This window comes from Myxine glutinosa, chromosome 2 (genome assembly GCF_964187855.1).
Source record: "Myxine glutinosa chromosome 2, kmMyxGlut1.1, whole genome shotgun sequence".
Taxonomy (NCBI): domain Eukaryota; kingdom Metazoa; phylum Chordata; class Myxini; order Myxiniformes; family Myxinidae; genus Myxine; species Myxine glutinosa.
The window spans coordinates 237,867,704-237,893,300 of NC_136262.1; the positions used below are offsets into that span (position 1 = coordinate 237,867,704).

The following is a 25,597-nucleotide window of genomic DNA, read 5'->3' on the forward strand; positions in this document are numbered from 1 at the left end:
GTCCTAGAAGTCGCTGTACATCTCTGCAAATTCCACGCAAACCATGAAAAGCAGCCCGATTGTTAATACGTAGAAGTAGCCTATGTGAGTAGTGCGTCAGCACCACACAATGTCTACCAGCATTAGTTGGTGGATTTTAAAGATGTCACAGTGTCCTTAATGAAGAGTAGGTGAGCTATTGCCGGCATCCTAAACAAATTCCAAATGTAGAGGAAATTGCATCAGAGGTTCAGCTTTTCCCTCAGCCAATGATGCTACTCAGCTTTGTGCTGCATACTCAAGAAAAATAGGAAGAAGATGATGAAGCAGAAGAAGAGGAAGATGAATATCCATAAAGGTTGCACATGGTCTTTTTTCATGGAAGCTACACTATAAAAAGCAGCTATGACATTATATTCTGAAAATAAAATCTAAATCTGTGCAAATGTAATAAAAATGCAAAGTTATGAGATGAAGAAGTGAAAAGCCAATGAGAAACAACAGCACAAAAACCAATGCTGCCTGAGGGTTGTGGCACTTTTGTTTAAACACAATGACAAAAGTAATTGCAGTTGTCTTTTTGGTATTTGCAGATATCGGGGTGGAGCTTGGAATGAAACAGCGCTCCATGAGCTTAAGGCTCATGCAGTGAACAAAATAACTGGAAAATGGAGATGTAATGTTAACTTGACTTAAAATTAAAAAAAAATCTGCATTTCCAGCTTTCAGTTAAGTTCATACCAGTTCTTGTTCCAGACATGAGCAAATTCGATAAGCAGAATCAATTGGATCAGGATGAAAATGAAGCCACCGGTAATTCCAATGTAATACCACACTGCAAATAGCAGATCGCTCTGTGTCAATAGCAGTTCGCACATCATTCTGCACAACATTTTAGCAAATATAATTAACGAGAGCAACGCGACTGTGTGGCAAAAATATGCCTCCGCAATCCGCATAGTCCCACAACGGGTAGATGCCCTCGTTTACTGTCCTAAAAATAAACAAGTTGAATTTAAATCCCATCAGCTGTTTTCAAGTATCACATTTTCACCAGCCATGACAGGTTTCACATCAATCAGTGAGGCGGTTTCAGAGAAGGGATTTTTTTAAATATCGCCTTTCAAGATAATATGGTTGTCATACCACATGACATATGACCTTAAAAAATGTACACTCTGCAAATGTGTGGGTATGGGATCACATTTGTGAAGTCTTGTGTTGATCGGATAAGGTTCGTTTTTCTATCCAAAATGGCTGCCAAACCACATGACCTATGCCATCATCACTTTCAAACTATATGCAACAGTGGTGTTAGATGATATTTGTAAAATTTCACATTGATAGGGTAAGCGGTTTCAGATATAATTATTTAATATTTTCCTTCAATCCAATATGGCTGCCACACCATGTGACCAATGATGTTTTCCTGATCATCTTTTAATCGCCATGCCTAGTCAATGACATACGTAAAGTTTCGAGTCAATCGATTTGGTGGCTTGGGAGAACATGTTTTTTTTTATTAAAGGTTTTGGGTTATATCCAATATGGATGGCTACCAAACCATGTGACCTATGATGTCATAAATTTAATATTTCAATACAAATGGATCATAGATCATGTGCATGCAATTTCAGATTTTTAGGATAAGGAATTCGATAAAAACATTTTTGGCTGGTATACCACTTCACCTATGATGTCATCATTATCGTGCTTTTGTCCCGCATTCAGAGTAGTTCACAAAGTGCCAAGTTTCAAATTTTTCCATTCAGCGATTTCCGAGAAATAATTTTTCGAATTATTTGCGTTTAATCCAAGATGGCTGCTATACTACGTGACCTATGATGTTACAATTATCAAAAAAACATTCTGCATGGGTGTCACTCCTATCCTGAAAGTTTCGTCTCAATTGGACATGTGGTTGCTGAGAAAAACGAGGTTTAGCCGTAAGGACGGACAGACGGGCAACCCAAAAACATAATGCCTTCAGCCACCTTTGGCGGCGGAGGCATAATAAAAACGTTGTTGGTATAGCAAATGTGATGGCTTAATAGTGCATGAAGGCCCAAGCCCAGGGGGGTTTCTTTCATCGATGAAAAAAGTCAACAACAATGATCAAATCATACAGAGAGGTCATCTACATATTGCATACGCAAAAGTGGCAGAATATTTGACACTTTCCACTGCCCCCTCCCAAGACCCCATCCCATCTATATTTATATACACTAGCAGAGTACCGCACTACGGGCAACCCATTGGGCGACCCTATGGGCGATCTTTTTCCAAGTGTACAACACATTTTCTGCCATCTCTTATTGAGGATATTTTCTGCTGATACAACTGCTTTGACTTGGATTTCTTGATGATTTCCTTTGGTAATATTGCTGGCTCTCTGTTCAACTTAGGTGGCATTGGTTTTTGAGGCATCTCAATTTTCCAGAAAAACAAACAAACATCAACCACACTCACCTCTTTCCTCTCTCTCCAACCACCCCCCCCACCCCCCCCCCCCTCCACCATCACCTCAAAATCCCTCTTCAACCATCATCCTAGCTAACAATACCCATGACAACCCCACACACCTCCCTCACCCCCCCCCCCCCCTTCCACTATCCCCTCACAATCCCTCTTCAACCGTCACCCTAGCTAACAATAGACACGACCACCCCACAACATCCCCCCATAAACCTCCCTCAACCGTCACCCGAGCTAACAATACCCATGCCAACCCCACACCACCTTCTTTGCTCCCCTACACCATCTCTTCACAAACTCCCATCAACCATCACCCAAGCTAACAATACCCAGAACAACTCCCCACCTGCCCCCCCCACACTCCCCTCCCCCATCTCCTCAAAATCCCCCTTTAACTGTCACCCGAGCTAACAATACCCACGACTACCCCTCACCACCCCACACCATCTCTCTGTTCAACTTAGGTGGCCTTGGTTTTCGAGGCATCCCAATTTTCCAAAAAACAAAATATTAACCATCAACCATCACCCGAGCTAACAGTGCCCACGACCAACCTGCAACCTCCCCTCCCTCCCCCCCCCCCCCACACCCCTGCCCCTCCACCATGCCCTCACAATCCCCCTACAACCATCACCCTAGCCAACAATACTCACGACCACCCCACACCATCCCCCTAGCTAACAATACCCACGACCATCCCACACACCCTGCCCCCTCCAACATCCCCAATCATTATAGGAATTTGAGCCCATGCACTGTCTCTATGTACCGTCGCCGGCAGGATCACAGAGAGTTCACAATGTGATGTCACTGGCAAACTCGAAAATCGACACTCGAGGGCTTTTTTTCAGCACTTTGTGATTCACAAATAAAATAAAATGAACTTCCCTTCAAATTAGACAGTGATTAATGAGTTAATGGTTTACAGAATAAATTAATTTTTGCATTTGGGTTCCTCTTTAAGGGTCTTTTGGGTCTTTTTTGTATTTTTGGTCATTAGGGTGTTTTTGGTCTTTTTGGTCTTTTCAGTCTTTGGGGTCTCTTTGGTGTTCTGGGTGTTTTGGTCTTCAAGGTCTTTAAGGTCTTTAAGGGTATTTGGGGTATTCGGGTTGTAGTGAAATTATACCAAAGTTGAACCCAGGAGAGTTACTCGCTTCCGCCACTAAGGGGCGTCTATAAAACCTGGGACGTCCGCGACGCGGAGCCACACCTGTGACATTTACTTTACATGTAGTCTTGAAAGGTACGTATATGCTAGACTCGCACATATATGCTAGACTAGCTTGCTTTGTCTATTATTATCGGTCTGCTCAGTATGATACCAAGATCCTGATATCTATTGCATGATTGTATTTTACAGGATGATGTCAAAGATCGAATTGAGATTAAACCTATCGATGGGACAAGTTGTGGATCTGGTTGATTTTCACAACACTTAATCTCAATTAGATCTTCGGAAATGACGGGACACAAGATGATCAATGTACCGATACTCGGCTCTGACCCACAAGCTGAGGAATCGGGCTCGGTGTTCGCTCACTGGCTCAAAACGCTGGAGAACCAGTTCGGCGCACAGGATGCCGTACCCACCGCTGAAACAAAGCTGTCTGTGCTACAGACCAAAGTCGACCACAACGTTTACAGGAGCATCGTTCGATGTACGACGTACGATACCGCCGTGGCAGAACTAAAGCGCCTTTACATTAAGAAACGGAGCGTGGTGTACAACCGGCATCTGCTCACCACGCGACGTCAACAGCCAACCGAGTCGATCGACCGCTTCGCTCAGGAGCTGCGGTACCTCCTCGCGGACAGTACTCAAGAGGTACGGACACACGAGCAAGTCCAAGACGATCTTGTCCGAGACGCTTTCGTCTCTGGAATCAGCTCTACATATCTAAGACTCAGGCTCCTGGAGACGGCTGACCTGACGTTCGCGGAGGCTCTACGGGTGGCCAACGTTTACACTGAGGCCCGGAAACAATCCACGGCATATGACCACGCACGGGTCGTTGCGGGGACTACTCAACTCGCGCGACTGGAGAGGGCTACCGCCGAGGATGCGGGTGCAGACTCGACTACGGCCGAGCCCCTGGCCGCTCCCGAGGTGGACTCAGATTCCGGCCTAGCAGCAGCTACAGCAGCCAGGCCCAGGCCTGACCGGAACGCGACGTGTTACTTCTGTGGCAACCGACAGCATCCCAGGTCAGCGTGTCCGGCTCAGGAAGCCATATGCCATTTGTGTTCTACAAAAGGACACTTTGCTAAAGTCTGCAAGAAGGCCGCGCGGGGCACACGAGCACGCGCGACCTTGAACGGGCTTATCGCCGAGCCAGCGGACCGAGCACAGAGCGGGGCGCCTCACCCGGCCTTGATGAGCTGTCCTCCTCCTCCCAGGCCCCTGGCTGCACGCATGTCCTTGGTGAAATACATCGGGGCGCCACAACAAATGTCGCGAACGTGACCGGCCGCGGAGCAATCGACCTTGACTGGCGTTCGAACGCCTTCCTCAAACAAACAAAAAGTTCCGGCTTTGAAAGCTCCTCCTATTGTGCATGCGCATGCGCCATCTGACGGCAGTGAAAGTACAATTGACTGTGATCTTTCGCACGTGACACAAGCGCCCTCTGACGGCAGCTCGTACGACCTACACGCTCTTGATCGAGCACATGGAGACTGCGATCTTTCGCACGTGACACGAGCGCCATCTGACGGCGGCTCGTACGAACTACACGCTCTTGGATCGGCACGTCCAACTATGCGTTTGGCACGGGGGCCCTCCGGAGGCTCCTTCGACGACAGGAAAACTGCAGCCGGTGTGGGATCCACGTGTGAGGCGCGATCTTCTCGCTCGGACGGCGCACTACCTGCCGGATCTTCTGGCCTTGATCAGGCCATTATCCCGCTCTTGGTCGAAGGCATTTTTGCACGGGCCCTAGTCGACACAGGATCTACGGATAGTTTCATCGATCAGCGGCTGGTGCATCAACATGGTTGGCCGGTCATCGGGACTACACGACGGATCTTCATGGCCTCCCAGGGACGTCGGCTCAGCACGAAGGGGGAATGCCGATTAAAACTTGTGATAAAGGGACGCATGTTTTCCGATGTACATCTCATGGTCTTGCCTGCCTTATGTGCTGACATCCTGTTAGGACACGATTTCCTTAAGTGACATGGACGTTTGGAAATTGAATTCGGTGGGACGGACACGCTTGCTGTGTGTGCACTCGCGAAAATGGAAATCGAGCCTCTTTCGCTGTTCCCCAACCTGACCACTGACTGCGCTCCTGTAGCTGTAAAATTGCGGCGCTACTCATGAGCGGACGCGCAATTCATTGCGGAAGAAATGGCCCAACTCTTAAAGGACGGTATTATCGAACCTAGCCGGTCGCCGTGGCGGGCCCAGGTCTTAGTGGTGCGAAATGAGGCCCATCGCCGGCGCATGGTAATCGACTACTCACAGACGGTTAATCGCTTTACACAGCTGGACGCCTACCCCTTACCGGAGATGGACGCTCTAGTACGACTGGTGGCCCAGTACTCTGTCTACAGCACTCTCGATCTGCATAGAGCGTATCATCAGATCCCCATCTCTAGGGCTGATCGCATCTACACCGCCTGTGAATCGGGTCAAAGGTTATACCAGTTCACCCGATTACCTTTTGGGGTAACGAACGGGGTTGCCTGTTTTCAGAGGGCTATGGACGACCTCGTTACTAAGGAGAACTTGACAGATGTCTTTGTCTATCTGGACAATCTTACGGTTTGTGGGTATGACCAGGAGCATCACGATGCTAATCTGAGGCGCTTCCTCGAGGTCGCGCATAGGTATCGCATAACCATGAATGAGGGTAAGTGTCGTTACTCTCAACGCACGATAGATCTTCTGGGGTACACAGTGACCCATGGCTCCGTCTCTCCGGATAAGGAGCGTCTGCGACCTTTGCTCGATATGGCCCCGCCCGGCGATCGAGCTTCGCTGAAGCGTGCTCTCGGGCTGTTCGCCCACTATTCGAAGTGGGTGCAAAATTTCTCCGCGAAGCTCCGCCCCCTCGTGGCCTGCGACACGTTCCCCATGAGCCCGGCGGCCTTGGCGGCCTTCGGGGGCCTTAAGGCCGACATCGCTGGCGCCGCTGTGGCGACAATCGACGAGAGCGAATCTTTCGTCGTAGAAAGTGATGCCTCGGATCATGCGATAGCGGCGACTCTCTCCCAAGGGGGGCGCCCGGTGGCTTTCTTTTCGCGGACTCTCACCTCCGCCGAGCGGAGGCATTCGTCTGTCGAAAAGGAAGCGTATGCGATCGTCGAGTCGATTCGGCGGTGGCGACTGTACTTACTCGGGCGATGCTTCCAAATCATCACGGACCAACAAAGCGTTGCGTTCACGTACGACACCTTACATGCTCAACGTATTAAGAATGAGAAAATCACTCGCTGGCGTATCAAACTCGCCGACTTCTGCTACACCATCAAATACCGCCCGGGGAAGGATAACCTGGTCGCCGACGCCTTATCGAGGCCGGCTACGTGCGCGGGGATATGACGGCTGCCACGGTCATACGGTGCCTGCAGAATTTGTTTTCTACGTTTGGGTATCCGGCCTACGTGCATACCGATCGGGGTGCGGCGTTCCTGTCGCAGGAGGTGAGAGGTTATTTGCTCCAAAATAATGTTGCTTCGAGTTACACCACACCGTACAGACCCCAGGCGAATGGGCAGATCGAACGCTTCAATGGGATTATATGGAGGGCCGTCACGCTAAGCCTCCGGACCCTCGGCCAGGGTCTCGATAAATGGGCTTGGTCGCTACCTGCGGCTCTGAACTCGATCCGGGCTCGCCTATGTACGGCCACCAACCAGACTCCTCACGAACGACTGTTCCACCACCCTAGAAGCCCGGATCGAGCTTCGGGTAGTATCCGATCTTTACCCAGCTAAAGTTTCTACTCGTTTTTTATTGTGCATGTGTTGCAGGGTGTTTTCCAGTTGCTGTTGAATTGCAATTCTTGCAAACTTTTGTATAATTTAACCCTTTTCTGTCCCACCGCGTGAGCGGCCTAGTTTATCTCGGCCCATCGGTGTTCATAGGTGTTCTGCGAATTTAAGTTCTTTCCTTCGCTGTATTGCTTATTTCTTAGATTTTCTCTTCTCCCCCTAGCTTCCCCGAACATCGACCACTTGTCTAACGTTTTAAAAAATCTTCAAAGTCTCTTCACGTCTCTTCTCGTCTCGGGAAGTCACGTGACGTCACATCTCTTCAAAGCTATGCATGCGCGCACGCTTTCGAAGTTAATAAGTAACTTTTCACAATTGTGTTTTTGTCGTAATACCGGCTTTACCACAGGTCGAAACTTTATCTTTCTTTCGGTGTGTATGTAACTATTGGTGTGTCTCTAAGGCTGCTGGGCCATAGAAGTTCACGGTTCACGTTTCACGGTTCACGCGTGTAAAGAAAAGTGGACAAACGTAGTATGACTTGCTCTGGGCCATAGAACGCCTTTCATGTTTCACGTTTCACGTGTCACGTTTCACGCGTGAAAGGCGGAATGAACATGCACACTTTTTCTATGCGTGAAAACGGAGATCTCGGTCGACCTGATTATTTTTAGACTGACATCCGGGCAAATTTCTGACATTAGACTGACGCTAGACTACTAGACAAATTACCCTAGCCTAGATCATCACGACCAACACCACATTATCCAAATTAATAGGTACCAACCTGAGAGTAATGATGAGCTTTTGTTCTGCTTCGATCTATTTCTCCAGTTTGTTTGACCTGGCTGTAGATGTTCCAGGACGAGGGTCTTCAAGGCATCGTAAGTCCTGTATGACATCCTGGTATAATTGAAAAACAGTTCTTCATCGGGATTGTCAAGCAGATAACGGAATGTTCGGTGGAATTCACCACGGGTTTCTCTCAGAAGGAAGTGCTCTCGGCTCCAAATTCTGTGCCTTTTTCTCTTCCTCCGTCTTAGTAGAAGCAGAATGAGGCAATCTTCTTCATCCGAAGAGTACATGTTGACGGTTACTCGGCCAAAGCAGAACTGGCGCGCAACACGTGAACAGCCAAGCGTGAAATCCTATGGCCCAGGGTCCGATTGTTCACGTGAACGTGAACCGTGAAACGTGAACCGTGAACTTCTATGGCCCAGCAGCCTAATAGTATTCTTGGTGTTGGTTTTTCATACCTGTGTACAGAATCGTCGGTACATTTCGTGTCGCATATTCTGACGCCTCGTGTAGTACTAGGAGGCTACCGTGTCTGACCTTGGCTTGAGGCTTTGTTTCTGTCTCAGCGGTTTCTTCGATTGCGCTCGCAATTCCTTTCGGTCTCTATTTTTCACGTTTCACGTTCGGTCTCTGTCTCTGTTTTCATCTCAACTTAACAAAAAAATATAAAAAAATTAAATAAAAAAAATATATATATTCCCTTCTCTGTTCTTATCCGTTTCGTTCTTATTTGTTCGTTCGTTCTTTGACCACGTTGTTCGTGATCACGTGTTCACGTCATTAAACAAGTACAAAAAGTTTTAATTAAAACAAAACCCGCGTCGATGTTACACAATACCTAGATGCAGCTGTGCCTATAACGTCGATGTTATAGGCACAGGACATTCCTATTGATTCGATTACTTGATGTTATTTTTGTGCAAAGTGAAAATATATCTCGGCAATTTCCCGTGTGTGGCGACGAATTTTTAATATATCTCGGCATTTTCCCGTCTGTTATTTCAGGCGGTGTATGACTGACCATGCCACGATTTAAAAAATATATATCTCGGCAATTTCCCGTATGTGGCGACACGTGAACGAAGCTATGCTCCTCTCTCCACATTATTGTGACGACGTATAAATTAAATATTTCATCGTGATGATTGTCATCAAATGGACGAATTTTTAATATATCTCGGCATTTTCCCGTCTGTTATTTCGGGCGGTGTATGACTGACCATGCCGCGATTTAAAAAAAATATATCTCAATGGACTTGAAGTTACAGTCCTTTGAGAATTCATTTCGTTCTATAAAGGGCAGCTTTCATCGGATTTTCTTCCCGTTTTTTTTCAACCGAGTCTAAAACTATGTTAGCGACTGTGAAAAATGAAATGATATATCGAATTTGATTTGAAATAAAACTGTGTGAGAGAGGAAGACACCATGGGCCTACAAAACAGGCCTCAAAGCTATGCGAGTTAATAAAATGGTGGATATTTGTTTATATGAAGCCTCTCCCAGAATGGGCGGAGCTATGGTTCCCAGAATGGGTGGAGCTTTGAGGTTTTGTCTTCTCTGCAAGAAGAAGAAGAAGGACAAGAAGAAGAAGAAGAACAACAACAGCAGAGGGCACTCTATGACCAGCGTCTGCGACGCGGCTAAAAATGTTTCATCTGTCCCCTGAAGAATGGTATTCTGTCATATTCTATAACACCTTTTTCTTCTTGTTCTATAAAAGGATGCTTTCGACTTGCTCACCAAATCTATTCATTCCAAAAAAAAAATCCATCTCTTACAGATACGGTGCCTCTTTCATTCATTCCCTAAACTCTCCAGAACTCCACCCATCCTTCAGCGTCCTCAAACGTATTTTTGACTCGAAGGTCGCAAGAAACTCATTTTGCAAGAAATGTTCGTTTCCCATTAATCGTACATTTTTCAAAATCCAATCTCACCCCTCCCCTCCAAATCTTCCCTATCACCCCTCCCTTTCAAATGTTCCCCCTTGCCCCTCCCCTCCAAATCTTCCCCATCACCCATCCCTTTCAAAGCTTCCCCCTTGCCCCTTCCCTCCTAAACTCCCCCCACACCCCTCCCCTCTGAGACCCTCCCTCACTCCTCCCCTCCTAGACTCCCCTCTCACCCCTCCTCCTCAAAGCGTCCTCCCCGCTTCTTCCCCCTTCCAACTCTCACCTTCATCTCCCTCAACCTTCTGCCTCACTCTTCCCCCTCCTCAAACAACACCTCACTGCGCCTCACCCAATCACCATCAAACCTTTTGTCCGCCCCATTCTTCCCTTTCTCCAAGCTGTTCTGAAATCTCTGACACACCTTCAACAGCTCTCCCTACCTTTTCCTCCTCTTCCACATCATACCCTACCGCCCCCCCCCCCCCTGTTCTGTATCCGATGCTCCCCCTTCCTCTTCTTTAACAGTATGGACCTCAAACATCCGGGGCCTTCGCTCAAACTTGACTGATCTCTCCATACAGGTTGCTTCTGACAAACCAGACGTGATCTGCTTAACAGAAACTTTCCTCCTTCATGATGTCTCTGATTCCTTGGTATCTCTCCCAGGTTACTCCCTCCTCCAGTATGATAGACCTGAGCCTCGTCCTGGAGGGGGGGGTTGCTATCTTTATAAAAAACTCTTCCTCACTCGCCCTGCACTGCCCTCCCTCCACCTCACGCCCAGGAATACCTTTGGCTACGGCTTCCCCTTCGCTCCCACCTTTTGTTCATATGTGTGTTGTACCGTCCACCAAACAGTGATGACTCCATCTACATCTCGCTGTCTGATAACATGGACCAACTTCTATCTACCCATCCCAACTCTCTCTTCCTCATATGTGTTGATTTCAATTGTCACCATGCCAGTTGGCTGGGTGTGGGTACCTCTCTCACCAGCCATGGCTCTTCAGCAAAGGACTTCTGTGACTCACTGGGACTGACACAATCTGTCAATTTCCCGACCCGGATCTCAATCAACGGAGCATCTTCTCTTCTGGACTTGGTTATGACTAACTTCCCTGAAAATGTCTGCTGCTCTTCTTCTGCTCCAATCGGCTCATCTGATCATGTGCTTGTTAAAGTGGACATCTCTCTGACCATTCTCAGAGAGCCTCCTCAGCGTCGATGAGTCTGGCATTTCACTCAGGCCAACTGGCATGGTCTTCAAGCAGCCATCATTCATCTGGACTGGTCTCCCATCTCTACCACCTCTGACATCAACTCATCCTGGGAATTCTTCCAAAGTAAACTGCTCTCTCTCATGCACAGATTTATCCCATCTCGTCTTCAGTTGTCATACCCTTCCTCCCGTCCATGGTACACGGAATTTGTGGTGAGGCTATTGCCCAGAAACAACTTGTTTTCGTCTCCTGGAAAGCAAATCCAATGGAAGGAAATCTCATTTCCTTTCACAAAGCCCGAAACAAGTGTGTATCCACCCTCAGGAGAGCCAGGAAACAATATCTCTCCGTTCTCAGGACAGAACTCTCTTATCTGTCTCCCTCTTCCAAATCCTGGTGGCGTCTGGTCAAATCTGTTTCTGGCGTTTGTTCCCCTTCCATCCCCTCCTTCACCTCAAACGGCCACATGGCTGACTCCGCGCATGAAAAAGCTGAATGCCTCAACTCTGTGTTTGCCTCTAAATCTTGTGTCCCAAACCCATCCCTCTCTGTACCCACCGTACCCAGCTGCTCCTGGACTCTGTGTCCTTTCCTCCTGACAAGGTGGAAAAGTTTCTGTCAACCCTCGACTCTGATTCTGCAACTGGACCTGAAGGCATCAGCCCACGGGTCCTAAAATCTTGTTCTTCCGCTCTTTCACTCCCTCTCTCTGTTCTCTTCACACTCTCTTTTGCTCAAGGTCATCTGCCATCTGCTTGGAAATCTGCCAACATCACCGCTTTGCACAAAAAAGGTGCAAAAACAGATCCCAGCAACTACAGACCAATCAGCCTTCTCTCAAATTATCAGTAAAGTCATGGAATCCATCATTGCTTCAGATATGAAATCTTTCCTCTTCTCCAATGGCTTGATCTCTGATCATCACTTTGGTTTCAGACCTGGTCACTCTACTCTGGACATGCTGCTACTGCTTTCTCAGCAATGGATGGAGGTCCTCAATGCCAAACAGGAAATTAGAGCCGTCTCCCTTGACATATCACGTGCCTTCGATACGGTCTGGCACCCCGCTCTGCTCACCAAACTCTCCTCTGTTGGTATCCATGGAAATCTCCACGCATGGCTGGCGGACTTCCTCTCTAGTCGTAGTCAACGTGTGGCCCTGAATGGGTTTCTCTCATCTCCTCTTCCTGTTCAGGCTGGAGTTCCCCAAGGCAGTGTTCTGGGCCCTGTGCTTTTTCTGGTCTTCATCAATGATCTCTCCGACTCTCTTGAAAATCCTCTCTATCTCTTTGCTGATGATTCTACTCTCTGTCGCTCCATTTTTCATCCCTCAGAACGGCAGTCTGCAGCCTCCTCACTCTCTGCAGACCTGGACAAAATCACAGACTGGGCAAACAAGTGGAACATGTCTTTCAATCCTGACAAATCTCACACTCTTACGATGTCTCTCCGAAAAGACCGACTGGACAACCCTCCCATCTACTTTCTGAATAATCCTCTCCAAGAAGTTCTGTCACTCAAACTTTTGGGTCTCACTATCTGCCATGATCTTTCCTGGGAAAACCACATTTCAAATCTGGCCTCCAAAGCCAGTCGCCGACTGGGCATCCGCCGTCGTGCGAAGTCCTTCCTTGGCACACCTGAGCTCCTCACCACGTACAAGGCTTTCATCCGCAGCTCAATGGAATACTGCTCTCCCCTCTGGGCTGGTGCTCCTGCCTCACACCAAGCTCGTCTTCAAGCTGTTGAAAGCAAAGCATTCAGAATCATTGGAATCTCCCGCGATGAAGCTAACTCCAAGGGCCTCTCACTCACTCACCGCAGGCAGGTTGGTGGTCTTTCCGTCTTCTACCGACTCCGTTCTGGCCTTGCCCCCCCCCCCCCCCAGCTCTCTCTGGGCTCTGTCCCGCAAATATTCCTACAGGTCGCACAAGATCTGCCTGCAACCCTCTTATGGTTAAACTGCCAAAATCAAGACTCTCTGCTCACCTTCACTCCTTCATTCCTCTTTTCTCTCGCCTCTGGAACAAACTCCCTCACTCTCTTCAATCCCACCCCACCCTCCAGGTCTTTAAAACAGCTGTTCACCACCATCTCTTATCTTCCCCCATCCAAAACCTTGATCTTTTCTATCCCCGATAATTTCACCCCAATTGCACTTTTTGAAATACCAACTTCTGTCCTGGAAGTCCTTGGTGTCCTTGTGTTTTATACTTCTCCCACCCCCCCCCCCTTCCCACGCCTCCTCCCCCCAAGCCCTCTCCCTCCCACACATCTCCCTGCTCTTAAATGTTGTGTGCTCTCAAGTGTTTGTGTGCTTCCCATTCTCTTGTCTTCCGCTCCCTCTTTTTACATATTTTGTTTGTCTGGTTGATTTGTGTGTGAAGTAAATGTCAGCTCTTTCACGAGCCTCGATTCAGTATTCAAAAAAAAAAAAAAGCTGGCTCGCTGAGCCGGCTTATCTCAAACGAGCGGTGCACACGAGCAAGTACAACCCCTTTGTGGATAAGGTGCAGGTACTCCAGGCTAATCCCGAGCATGCTCGTGTGCTGACGGCAGATGGACGCGAGTCCACTGTCTCCGTACGCCATCTCGCCCCTTGTGGGGTCATCGACCCTTATAGGGATATCGACGAACCGATCTACGAGTCTATGGACTCTACCGAAGCTTCCCCTATGGAACCTTTGCCGTCACCTCTGTCGTCACTGACACCCCTGCCTGAAGGCTCTGAGGTCCCCCCTCTGACACCTGCCTCCAGCGGCTACTCCGACGGTGACTCCGGGCTTGGGGACGCTGCACCCGGTAGTTTCCGGACGCGGGCTGGCAGGGTAGTTCGCCGCCCCGACCGCTACGGGTGGACCGACTGACATGGAATGACGCACCCGAATCAATTAATGCTGACGCACGCTTGCGATCTGCCTAGCGGCAAAATAGTTCTAACGGCGGGGAGAATGTAGTGAAATTATACCAAAGTTGAACCCAGGAGAGTTACTCGCTTCCGCCACTAAGGGGCGTCTATAAAACCTGGGACGTCCGCGACGCGGAGCCACACCTGTGACATTTACTTTACATGTAGTCTTGAAAGGTACGTATATGCTAGACTCGCAAATATATGCTAGACTAGCTTGCTTTGTCTATTATTATCGGTCTGCTCAGTATGATACCAAGATCCTGATATCTATTGCATGATTGTATTTTACAGGATGATGTCAAAGATCTAATTGAGATTAAACCTACCTTTGGGACAAGTTGTGGATCTGGTTGATTTTCACAACACGGGTATTTTGGGTCTTTGGAGTCCAGTGGGTCGCTGGGGTCTTTTCAGTGTTCAGGGTTTTTATGGGTATTTGGGTTTTTTTTTTTGTTTTTTTTTGGTTTTTGTATACAAGATCGAGGCTCGTGTAAGAGCTAACTAACATCAATCACAAAAAAAAACGGACACACAAAACATACAATAAAGGGAGCGGGAGCCAAGATGGAAGAGAGAGAGAGAGGGAAGCACACAAGTACAACAGCAGAAAACAGGACAACGGAAGATCCGTGGGAGGGAGAGGGCTTGGGGGGAGGAGGCATGGAAAGGGGGAAGGGGGGTTGGGGTGGGAAAGGTATAAAACACATAACATGGACACTGCTAGAACTTCCATGAAAGAAAGAAGTCGGGATTTCAAAAAAAGGTGGATCTGGGGTGAATTAACGGGGGTAGACGAGATCAAGGTTTTGGATGGGGGGGGGGGGGGGGGGTGGAAGACAAGAGATGTGGTGAACAGCTGTTTTAAAGACCTGGAGGGAGGAGTGGGATTGAAGAAAATGTAGAAGATCGTTCCATCGGTGAGAGTAAAAAGGAATGAAAGAGTGAAGGTGAGCAGAGAGTCTTGATTTTGGCAATTTCACCAGAAGCGGTTTACTGGCAGATCTTGAGCGACCTGCAGGAATATTTGGGGTACAGAGCACAGACAGAGCTAGGGGAGCTAGGCCAGATAAGAGTCAGTTGAAGACAGAAAGACCACCTACCTGTCTGTGGTGAGTCAGTGAAAGGCCCTCGGAGTTAGCTTCATCGCGGGAGATTCCAATGATTCTGAAAGCTTTGGTTTCAACAGCGTGAAGACGAGCTACTGTGAGACAGGAGCACCAGCCTAGAGGGGAGAACAGTATTCCATTGAGCTGCAGATGAAAGCCTTGTATGTGGTGAGGAGCTCAGGCGTGCCAAGGAAGGACTTCGCACGACGGACGATGCCCAGTCGGCAACTGGATTTGGAGGCCAGATTGGAAATGTGGTTTTCCCAGGAAAGACAATGGCAGATAGTGAGACCCAAAAGCTTGAGTGACAGAACTTCTTGCAGAGGATTGTTCAGAAAGTAGATGGCAGGGTTGTCCAGGCGGCCTTTTCGGAGACACCTAGCAAGAGTGTAAGATTTGTCAGGATTGAAAGACATGTTCCACTTGTTTGACCAGTCTGATTTTGTCCAGGTCTGCAGAGAGTGAGGAGGCTGCAGACTGCCGATCTGAGGGATGAGGAATGGAGCGGCAGAGAGTGGAGTCGTCAGCAAAGAGATAGAGAGCATTTTCAAGAGAGTCAGAGATCATTGATGAAAACCAGAAAAAGCACAGGGCCCAGAACACTGCCTTGGGGAGCTCCAGCCAGAACAGGAAGGGGAGATGAGAGAAACCCATTCAGGGCCACACGTTGACTATGACTAGAGAGGAAGTTCGCAAGCCATGCGTGGAGATTTCCATGGATACCATAGGAGGAGAGTTTGGTGAGCAGAGCGGGGTGCCAGACCGTATCGAAGGTACATGATACGTCAAGGGAGACGACTCTAATTTCCTGTTTGGCATTGAGGACCTCCATCGATTGTTGAGACAGCAGAAGCAGCATTTCCAGAGTAGAGTGACCTGGTCTGAAACCAAATTGATGATCAGAGATCAAGCCATTGAAGAAGAGGAAAGATTTCATATCTGAAGCAATGATGGATTCCATGACTTTGCTGATAAATTGGAGAAGGCTGATTGGTCTGTAGTTGCAAGGATCTGTTTTTGCACCTTTTTGTGTAAAGCGGTGATGTTGGCTGATTTCCAAGCTGATGGCAGATGACCTTGAGCAAAAGAGAGGGTGAAGAGAACAGAGAGAGGGCGTGAAAGAGCCGCGGAGCAGGATTTTAGGACCCATGGGCTGATGCCGTCTGGACCAGTTGCAGAATCAGAGTCAAGGATTGACAGAAACTTCTCCACCTTGTCAGGAGAGGACACAGAGTCCAGAGGCAGCTGGGTTCGACTGGGTAAGGTGGGTACAGATAGAGATGGGTTTGAGACACAATATTTTGAGGCAAACACAGACTTGAGGCATTCAGCTTTTTCAAGTGCAGAGTCAACTGTGTAGCCGTTTGAGGTAATGGAGGGGATGGAAGGGGAACAAGCACCAGAAACAGATTTGACCAGATGCCACCAGGATTTGGAAGAGGGAGACAGGTTTGAGAGTTCAGTCTTGAGAGTGGAGAGATATTGTTTCCTGGCTCTCCTGAGGGTCGACACACACTTGTTTCGGGCTTTGTGAAAGGAAATGAGATTTCCTTCCATTGGATTTGCCTTCCAGGAGGCAAAGGCAAGTTGTTTCAGGGCAACTGCCTCACCACAAGATTCCATGTACCATGGACGGGAGGAATGTTATGACAACTGAAGATGAGATGGGATAAATCTGTGCATGAGAGAGAGCAATTTACTTTGGAAGAATTCCCAGGATGAGTTGATGTCAGAGGCAGTAGAGATGGAAGACCAGTCCAGATAATTGTTGGCTGCTTGAAGACCGTGCCAGTTGGCCCGAGTAAAATGCCAGACTCGCGACGCTGAGGAGGCTCTCCGATAATGGCCAGAGAGATCTCCACTTTAACAAGCACATGATCAGATGAGCCGTTGGAGCAGAAGAAGAGCAGCAGACATTTGCAGGGAAGTTAGTCAAAACCAATTCTAGAAGAGAAGATACTCCATTGACTGAGATCCAGGTCGGGAAATTGACAGATTGTGTCAGTCCCAATGAGTCGCAGAAGTCCTTTGCTGAGGAGCCATGGCTGGTGAGAAAGGTACCCACACCCAGCCAGCTGGCATGGTGACAATTGAAATCACCACACATGAGGAAGAGAGACTTGGGATGAGTCGATAGAAGTTGGTCCATATTATCAGACAGCGAGATGTGGATGGAGTCATCACTGTTTGGTGGACGGTACAACACACATATGAACAAAAGGTGGGAGCGAAGGGGAAGCCGTAGCCAGAGGTACTCCTTGGTGTGAGGTTTATGGAGGGCAGTGTGGGGAGAGTGAGGAAGAGAGTTTTTGATAAAGATAGCAACCCCAACTCCAGGACGAGGCTCATGTCTATCATACCGGAGGAGGGAGTAACCTGGGAGAGATACCAAGGAATCAGAGACATCATGAAGGAGGAAAGTTTCTGTTAAGCAGATTAAGTCTGGTTTGTCAGAAGCAACCTGTATGGAGAGACACAGAGTGAGGCACAGTGAGGTGTTGCTTGAGGAGGGGGCAGAGCGAGGGAGACGGTTGGGGGAGAGGTCTTCATGGTGTTCGGGTTTTTTGGGGGTTCTTTGGGTTTTTTTAGGGTCTTCAGGATATTTTGGGTCTTCGGGGTCCTTTCAATATTTTGGGTCCTCGGGAGGATGGGGGAGGGGTCTTTTGGGTCCCCTGGGTACTTTAGGTGAAGTACAGACTTGGCATTTAATATGGAATATTTTTTTTGTGGGGGTGAACTTACTTTTCAAGATGACTTAGCACCAAAAGTTCATTGGAATTATGTTGAAATTATTCTAGATTTTGTTAATGTGACCTTTAAAAGAAACAAAAACCACATTTGACATTTCGAAACAAATAAATTGATCCTTGAAAGTGATGTAAACTGATATCGAACTCAATTCATGGACAGTACTGTGTTAAACTTGTGTACGTTTTCCAGAAGTATCTCTTTATTTTTCACATTAGCCAAAATTTTTTTAACAAAAACAAAAGTTAAATTACGACTGGGATTACGGACAGTAAAACTACAGCTCAGTACTTCGTGTAGCCCCCATGAGCATTCAGGAGAGCACGTACATGTTGAGGCATGCTGTTCACGAGATTTGCCAAGGTTTGGACAGGAATCGCTTGCCATGCAGTGACAATAGTCTGCTGCAATTCACGCACAGAGGTGGGTTGCTGGTCCAAGTTGTCGATTCGACGCGTTAATTCTGCCCACAAGTTCTCTATCTGATTCATATCCGGGGACATGGCAGGCCACTCCATATGCTCTACACCACGGTCAGCAAGAAAGTGTTGGATCATGCGAGCACGATGAGGCCATGCATTGTCGTCTTGGAAGACAAAGTTTCCTCGAAAGGCTGCACGAGCAAATGGGAGCAATGTTTTTTTTGTTTGTTTTTTTTTTGTATACTGAATCGAGGCTCGTGAAAGAGCTAACATTTACTTCACAAACAAATCAACCAGACAAACAAAACACACAAAAAGAGGGAGCAGAAAACAAGATGGGGAGAGAAGGGGAAGCACACAAACACAACATTTGAGAGCAGGGAGCTGTGTGGAAGGGAGAGGGCTTGGGGGGAGGAGGCGTGGGAAGGGGGGGGGGGGGTGGAGGGAGAAGTATAAAACACAAGGACACCAAGGACTTCCAGGACAGAAGTTGGTATTTCAAAAAAGTGGAATTGGGGTGAAATTAGCAGGGGTAGAAAAGATCAAGGTTTTGGATGGGGGAAGATAAGAGATGGTGGTGAACAGCAGTTTTAAAGACCTGGAGGGTGGAGTGGGATTGAAAAGAGTGAGGGAGTTTGTTCCAGAGGCGGGAGAAGCGAGGAATGAAGGAGTGAAGGTGAGCAGAGAGTCTTGATTTTGGCAGTTTGACCATAAGAGGGTTGCAGGCAGATCTTGTGCGACCTGTAGGAATATTTGCGGGACAGAGCCCAGAGAGAGCTGGGGGGGCAAGGCCAGAGAGGAGTCGGTAGAAGATGGAAAGACCACCAACCTGCCTGCGGTGAGTGAGTGAGAGGCCCTTGGAGTTAGCTTCATCGCGGGAGATTCCAATGATTCTGAATGCTTTGGTTTCAACAGCGTGAAGATGAGCTAGGTGTGAGGCAGGAGCACCAGCCCAGAGGGGAGAGCAGTATTCCATTGAGCTGCAGATGAAAGCCTTGTATGTGGTGAGGAGCTCAGGTGTGCCAAGGAAGGACTTTGCACGACGGAGGATGCCCAGTCGGCGACTGGCTTTGGAGGCCAGATTTGAAATGTGGTTTTCCCAGGAAAGATCATGGCAGATAGTGAGACCCAAAAGCTTGAGTGACAGAACTTCTTGGAGAGGATTATTCAGAAAGTGGATGGGAGGGTTGTCCAGTCGGTCTTTTCGGAGAGACATCGTAAGAGTGTGAGATTTGTCAGGATTGAAAGACATGTTCCACTTGTTTGCCCAGTCTGTGATTTTGTCCAGGTCTGCAGAGAGTGAGGAGGCAGCAGACTGCCGATCTGAGGGATGAAGAATGGAGCGACAGAGAGTAGAGTCATCAGCAAAGAGATACAGAGGATTTTCAAGAGAGTCAGAGAGATCATTGATGAAGACCAGAAAAAGCACAGGGCCCAGAACATTGCCTTGTGGAACTCCAGCCTGAACAGGAAGAGGAGATGAGAGAAACCCATTCAGGGCCACACGTTGACTACGACTAGAGAGGAAGTCCGCCAGCCATGCGTGGAGATTTCCATTGATACCAAAAGAGGAGAGTTTGGTGAGCAGAGCGGGGTGCCAGACCGTATCGAAGGCACGTGATATGTCAAGGGAGACTGCTCTAATTTCCTGTTTGGCATTGAGGACCTCCATCCATTGTTGAGAAAGCAGAAGCAGCATGTCCAGAGTAGAGTGTCCAGGTCTGAAACCAAATTGATGATCAGAGATCAAGCCATTGGAGAAGAGGAAAGATTTCATATCTGAAGCAATGATGGATTCCATGACTTTGCTGATAATTAGGAGAAGGCTGATTGGTCTGTAGTTGCTGGGATCTGTTTTTGCACCGTTTTTGTGCAAAGCGGTGATGTTGGCAGATTTCCAAGCAGATGGAAGATGACCTTGAGCAAAAGAGAGGGTGAAGAGAACAGAGAGAGGGAGTGAAAGAGCGGAAGAACAGGATTTTAGGACCCGTGGGCTGGTGCCGTCAGGTCCAGTTGCAGAATCCGAGTCGAGGGTTGACAGAAACTTTTCCACCTTGTCAGGAGGAAAGGACACAGAGTCCAGGAGCAGCTGGGTACGACTGGGTACGGTGGGTACAGAGAGGGATGGGTTTGGGACAGAAGATTTAGAGGCAAACACAGAGTTGAGGCATTCAGCTTTTTCACGCGCGGAGTCAGCCGTGTGGCCATTTGAGGTGAGGGAGGGGATGGAGAGGGAACAAACACCAGAAACAGATTTGACCAGACGCCACCAGGATTTGGAAGAGGGAGACAGATAAGAGAGTTCGGTCCTGAGAACGGAGAGATATTGTTTCCTGGCTCTCCTGAGGGTGGACACACACTTGTTTCGGGCTTTGTGAAAGGAAATGAGATTTCCTTCCGTTGAATTTGCTTTCCAGGAGACGAAAGCAAGTTGCTTCTGGGCAATAGCCTCCCCACAAGATTCCGTGTACCATGGACGGGAGGAAGGGTAAGACAAACAGAAGACGAGATGGGATAAATCTGTGCATGAGAGAGAGCAGTTTGCTTTGGAAGAATTCCCAGGAAGAATTTATGTCAGAGGCAGTAGAGATGGGAGACCAGTCCAGATGATTGATGGCTGCTTGAAGACCGTGCCAGTTGGCCTGAGTGAAATGCCAGACTCGTCGACGCTGAGGAGGCTCTCTGAGAATGGTCAGAGAGATGTCCACTTTAACAAGCACATGATCAGAAGAGCCGATTGGAGCAGAAGAAGAGCAGCAGACATTTTCAGGGAAGTTAGTCATAACCAAGTCCAGAAGAGAAGATGCTCCGTTGACTGAAATCCGGGTCGGGAAATTGACAGATTGGGTCAGTCCCAGTGAGTCACAGAAGTCCTTTGCTGAAGAGCCATGGCTGGTGAGAGCGGTACCCACACCCAGGCAACTGGCATGGTGACAGTTGAAATCACCACATATGGGGAAGAGAGAGTTGGGATGGGTAGATAGAAGTTGGTCCATATTCTCAGACAGCGAGATGTAGATGGAGTCATCACTATTTGGTGGACGGTACAACACACATATGAACAAAAGGTGGGAGCGAAGGGGAAGCCATAGCCAAAGGTATTCCTGGGGGTGAGGTGGAGAGAGGGCAGTGCAGGGCAAGTGAGGAAGAGAGTTTTTTTATAAAGATAGCAACCCCACCTCCAGAACGAGGCTCAGGTCTATCATACCGGAGGAAGGAGTAACCTGGGAGAGATACCAAGGAATCAGAGACATCATGAAGGAGGAAAGTTTCTGTTAAGCAGATCACGTCTGGTTTGTCAGAAGCAACCTGTATGGAGAGATCAGACAAGTTTGAGCGAAGGCCCCGGATGTTTGAGGTCCATACTGTTAAGGAAGAGGAAGGGGGAGCATCGGATACAGAACAGGGGGGGGGGGGGGAGCGGTAGGGTAAGATGTGGAAGAGGAGGAAGAGGTAGGGAGAGCTGTTGAAGGTGTGTCGGAGATTACAGAATAACTTGGAGAAAGGGAAGAATGGGGCAGACAAAAGGTTTGATGGTGATTGGGAGAGGCGCAGTGAGGTGTTATTTGACGAGGGGGAAGAGCGAGGCAGAAGGTTGAGGGAGATGAAGGTGAAAGTTGGAAGGGGGAAGAAGCAGGGAGGACGCTTTGAGGGGGAGGGGTGAGAGGGGAGTCTAGGAGGGGAGGAGTGAGGGAGAGTCTCGGAGCGGAGGGGTGTGGCGGGAGATTTGAAAGGAATGGGTGATTGGGAAGATTTGGAGGGGAGGGGCAAGGGGGAAGATTTGAAAGAGATGGGTGATGGGGATGATTTGGAGGGGATGGGCAAGGGGGTAGATTTAGAGGGGAGGGGTGATGGGAAATGGGATTTTGGGGTGATGGGATTTTGAAAAATGTACGATTAATGGGAAACGAACATTTATTGCAAAATGAGTTTCTTGAGACATTCGAGTCAAAAATACGTTTGAGGACGCTGGAGGGAGGATGGAGTGCTGGAGAGTTTAGGGAATGAATGAAAGATGCACTATAAGAGATGGAATTTTTTTTTGGAATGAATGGATTTGGTGAGCAAGTCGAAAGCATCCTTTTATAGAAGAAGAAGAAAAAGGTGTTATAGAATATGACAGAATACAGGTCTTCAGGGGTCAGATGAGACATTTTTTAACAACGTGATCACAAACGAAACAACGTGGTCGAAAAACGAACGAACGAACAAATAAGAACGAATAAACGAATAAGAACAGAAGGAAATGTTTTTGGGTTTTTTTTTTTTTTTTGAGATTTTAAAACAAGGAAGTATGGGATGAAAAGACCGTGAAAAACAGCGACCGGAAAATAATTGCAGCGCGATCAGAGAACCGCTGAGACAAAAACGAAGCCTCAAGCCAAGGTTGGACACAGTAGCCTAGTACTACACTTCGGCCTCAGAATACGCGATGAGAGACCGACGATTCTGTACACAGGTATGAAAAACCAACGCCAAGAATACTATTCAAGACACCCCAATAGGTACATACAAGACCAGTTTCGACAAAAACACAATTGAGAAAAGTTACTTAACTTCGAAAGCGAGCGTGCATGGACAGCTTTGAAGAGACGATCATCCCTCCTTGTTTCTTCCAGAACGGCCCTGTACTTGAACTGGTTCAGGTTTCCATTCAGAACAACCAGGTCAGTTTTGCCCCCTGCATGAAAAGCAGCCCAAATGGTCACCCCACCAACTCCAGCTTGGACTCTTGGCACTATACAATCTTTGTTGTAGGCTTCATGCACTTGTCTGCGCACTCGGACGCGGCCATCTTGACGATAGACCAGAAATCTAGACTCGTCACTGAAGGTCACGTGATTCCAGTGTCCTGGCTGCCATTGACGGTGCTCTCTGGCCCACTGCAATCGGCGCTGGCGGTGTTGTCTGGTCAGGCGTGGCTTTCTCAGGGGACGCCTGGCACGATAGCCTGCTTGAACCAGTCGTTGGTTGACTAGTCTTCTGGATACAGGCACATTTGTCAGTTGCTGCCACTCAGCCCTAAGCCGATTAGCTGACTTGGTACGGCCATTGCGGACTAACCGGTGCAGCTGGCGATCATCCCTCCTTGTGGTTCTGCGGGGACGTCCTGGCCTCGGTATAGGAGTAGGGACACCCCTCTGAGAATTTTGTTTCAGGATCTTTGACACCTGACCTTGAGTGATGCCATACTGCCGCAATAGCACGCTGTTTCATGCCGTAATTTCGTAAAGCCACCACTCCATGACAAACAGCATTGTCGAGTTGACGGACCATCTCCAGAGGAAGCGGCAATAACTTTTGTAGATGTGCAGCAGTTGTTTTCCACTAATACAGAACGCAACAACCCTTGTATACCCAACTGTGAAGCCAATCATCAAATGCACCTGTCCGTACATTTTGCCACGCCACCTGTGATATAATCCTGTTGTTGACTTCTTGCTGCGACAGACAATCAGTGACATGGTTCTTTTAACAAATAAATCACCAAAGTGTAAAAGAAACTCACCAGATTGATATACTGAGTTAAGAAAGTAAACCCAAGTCAAGAAAAAAAAAATATTCCATATTAAATGCCAAGTCTGTATTTCCGCTTGCATTTGTGGGTGGAGTCAGGTCAGCTGTCCAACCAATGGGTGAGGTGCAGACATACATACAAACACTTGCTGCATTATATATAGATTCCCTGTTCCCACTTCTTGTCTTACCTTTCAACCACCTGTTATTTGTCATCCTTTCCCCAACTATATAATATATACCTTGCTTTCTTTTTCACAATATTCATTTATTCCTCTCCCTCCAACATCCCTCTCCTCCTCAATACATTCCTCTTTGCTCACATATAGGAACCGCCTGTAGAGGCCATTTTCCCCCGCAGAGCGGGGGTTGGCCTTTTTTGGGCACCGTCGTCCCCTTTTTGAAGCAATGTTTTATGGCCGGATACCCTTCCTGCCACAAACCCTGTTAGTCGCCTCTTGTGACACACAGGGAATTGCCAGTGAAACTGGTACTCAACTTGCCGACCTCGGAAGGATGACAGGCTGAGCCATTTCACATTTATTTAATGTAAACAAGTCTCCATACAAATATATAAATTTACTTCAAATAAAATAAAACCTTCACAGTTTACAACTGAGAAGCCATTTTACAATGATGTGCAAAAGAATGAATACGTTACACTACCGCCCCCTACTGGATTTGCATCACCACAACCAAATAAGTATTTACAAAATGACAGCAGGCTGCAATATCTATCGCTGAATGAATCCAGTAACAAATATAATACAGTTGTGGTATTTATATCATGCCTGTGAGACAGTTGTCGTTGCTGCAAAGGTGGGTATCTCAAATACTTGAATTTGAATGTACGGTATCTAAAATACATCTCACAAAAATCTTCCTTTGCAACTTTCACAAGGGCTGATGAAATGGGATTAGAATATAATCATGTCTTCAGGATTCGATCAAAAATGCGATTACATTTTAAAGATAACCTAAATAAAATATTACAAGCAGATAATCCACAATGTTGGTTAATAGTTTTAACCAAATAGAGTATTATGGTAAAACAAAAATAATTCTTAAACATTCAGATCATTAATCTGCAATATAGTTGTTAATGGGAGTCATACAAAAGCTAAGCTGAGGGTCACATGATGTCCATTACAACGTGATCTCTTGGGATCAGTCAGTGCTTCGGATTATGACAAAAGATCTGCTTACAGTTCTCAGTATGTACTCTGTCACAAACAGCTTTATTTGGGTACAGGAATAACCAGGTGTACAGGAATGACGACCTACCTCTCAAAAATGTATTCTGATCTGGGATGAAAAAAGCTCCAGTACAAATCGCCACCATTATGAGCAATTTGAAAAACCAGAACCTGCAAGCAATGGAGAGGTAAAAATAAAATGAACTAGAGAGACGTCGTGCACAGTACACTGCTTACAAACTCCAAATAAAGAATAGTTGCCATGGAAACAGCAATTTAGTCATTCAAAAATTGGACATACGAGTACAACATGCATTTTAAGGCCATTTTCCCTGGTAGAGCGGGGGTTAGCCTTGCGGGCCCCATGATAATCTTCTCCACTTTGCCCTATTTT

At 47.6% G+C, this 25,597-nt stretch overlaps 1 protein-coding gene across 1 annotated transcript in view; it reads right to left on the bottom strand.

The window, feature by feature from the left end:
• Positions 1-25,597, bottom strand: part of LOC137420734 (serine incorporator 5) — a 69,851-nt gene that overhangs the window by 21,891 nt on the left and 22,363 nt on the right. The window contains exons 4-5 of the mRNA XM_068106065.2: positions 25,292-25,374; positions 721-814 (exon numbers count right to left, since the gene is read on the bottom strand). Of these exons, the coding sequence (XP_067962166.1) occupies positions 721-814; positions 25,292-25,374 (177 nt within the window). The remainder of the gene's footprint in view (positions 1-720; positions 815-25,291; positions 25,375-25,597) is intronic.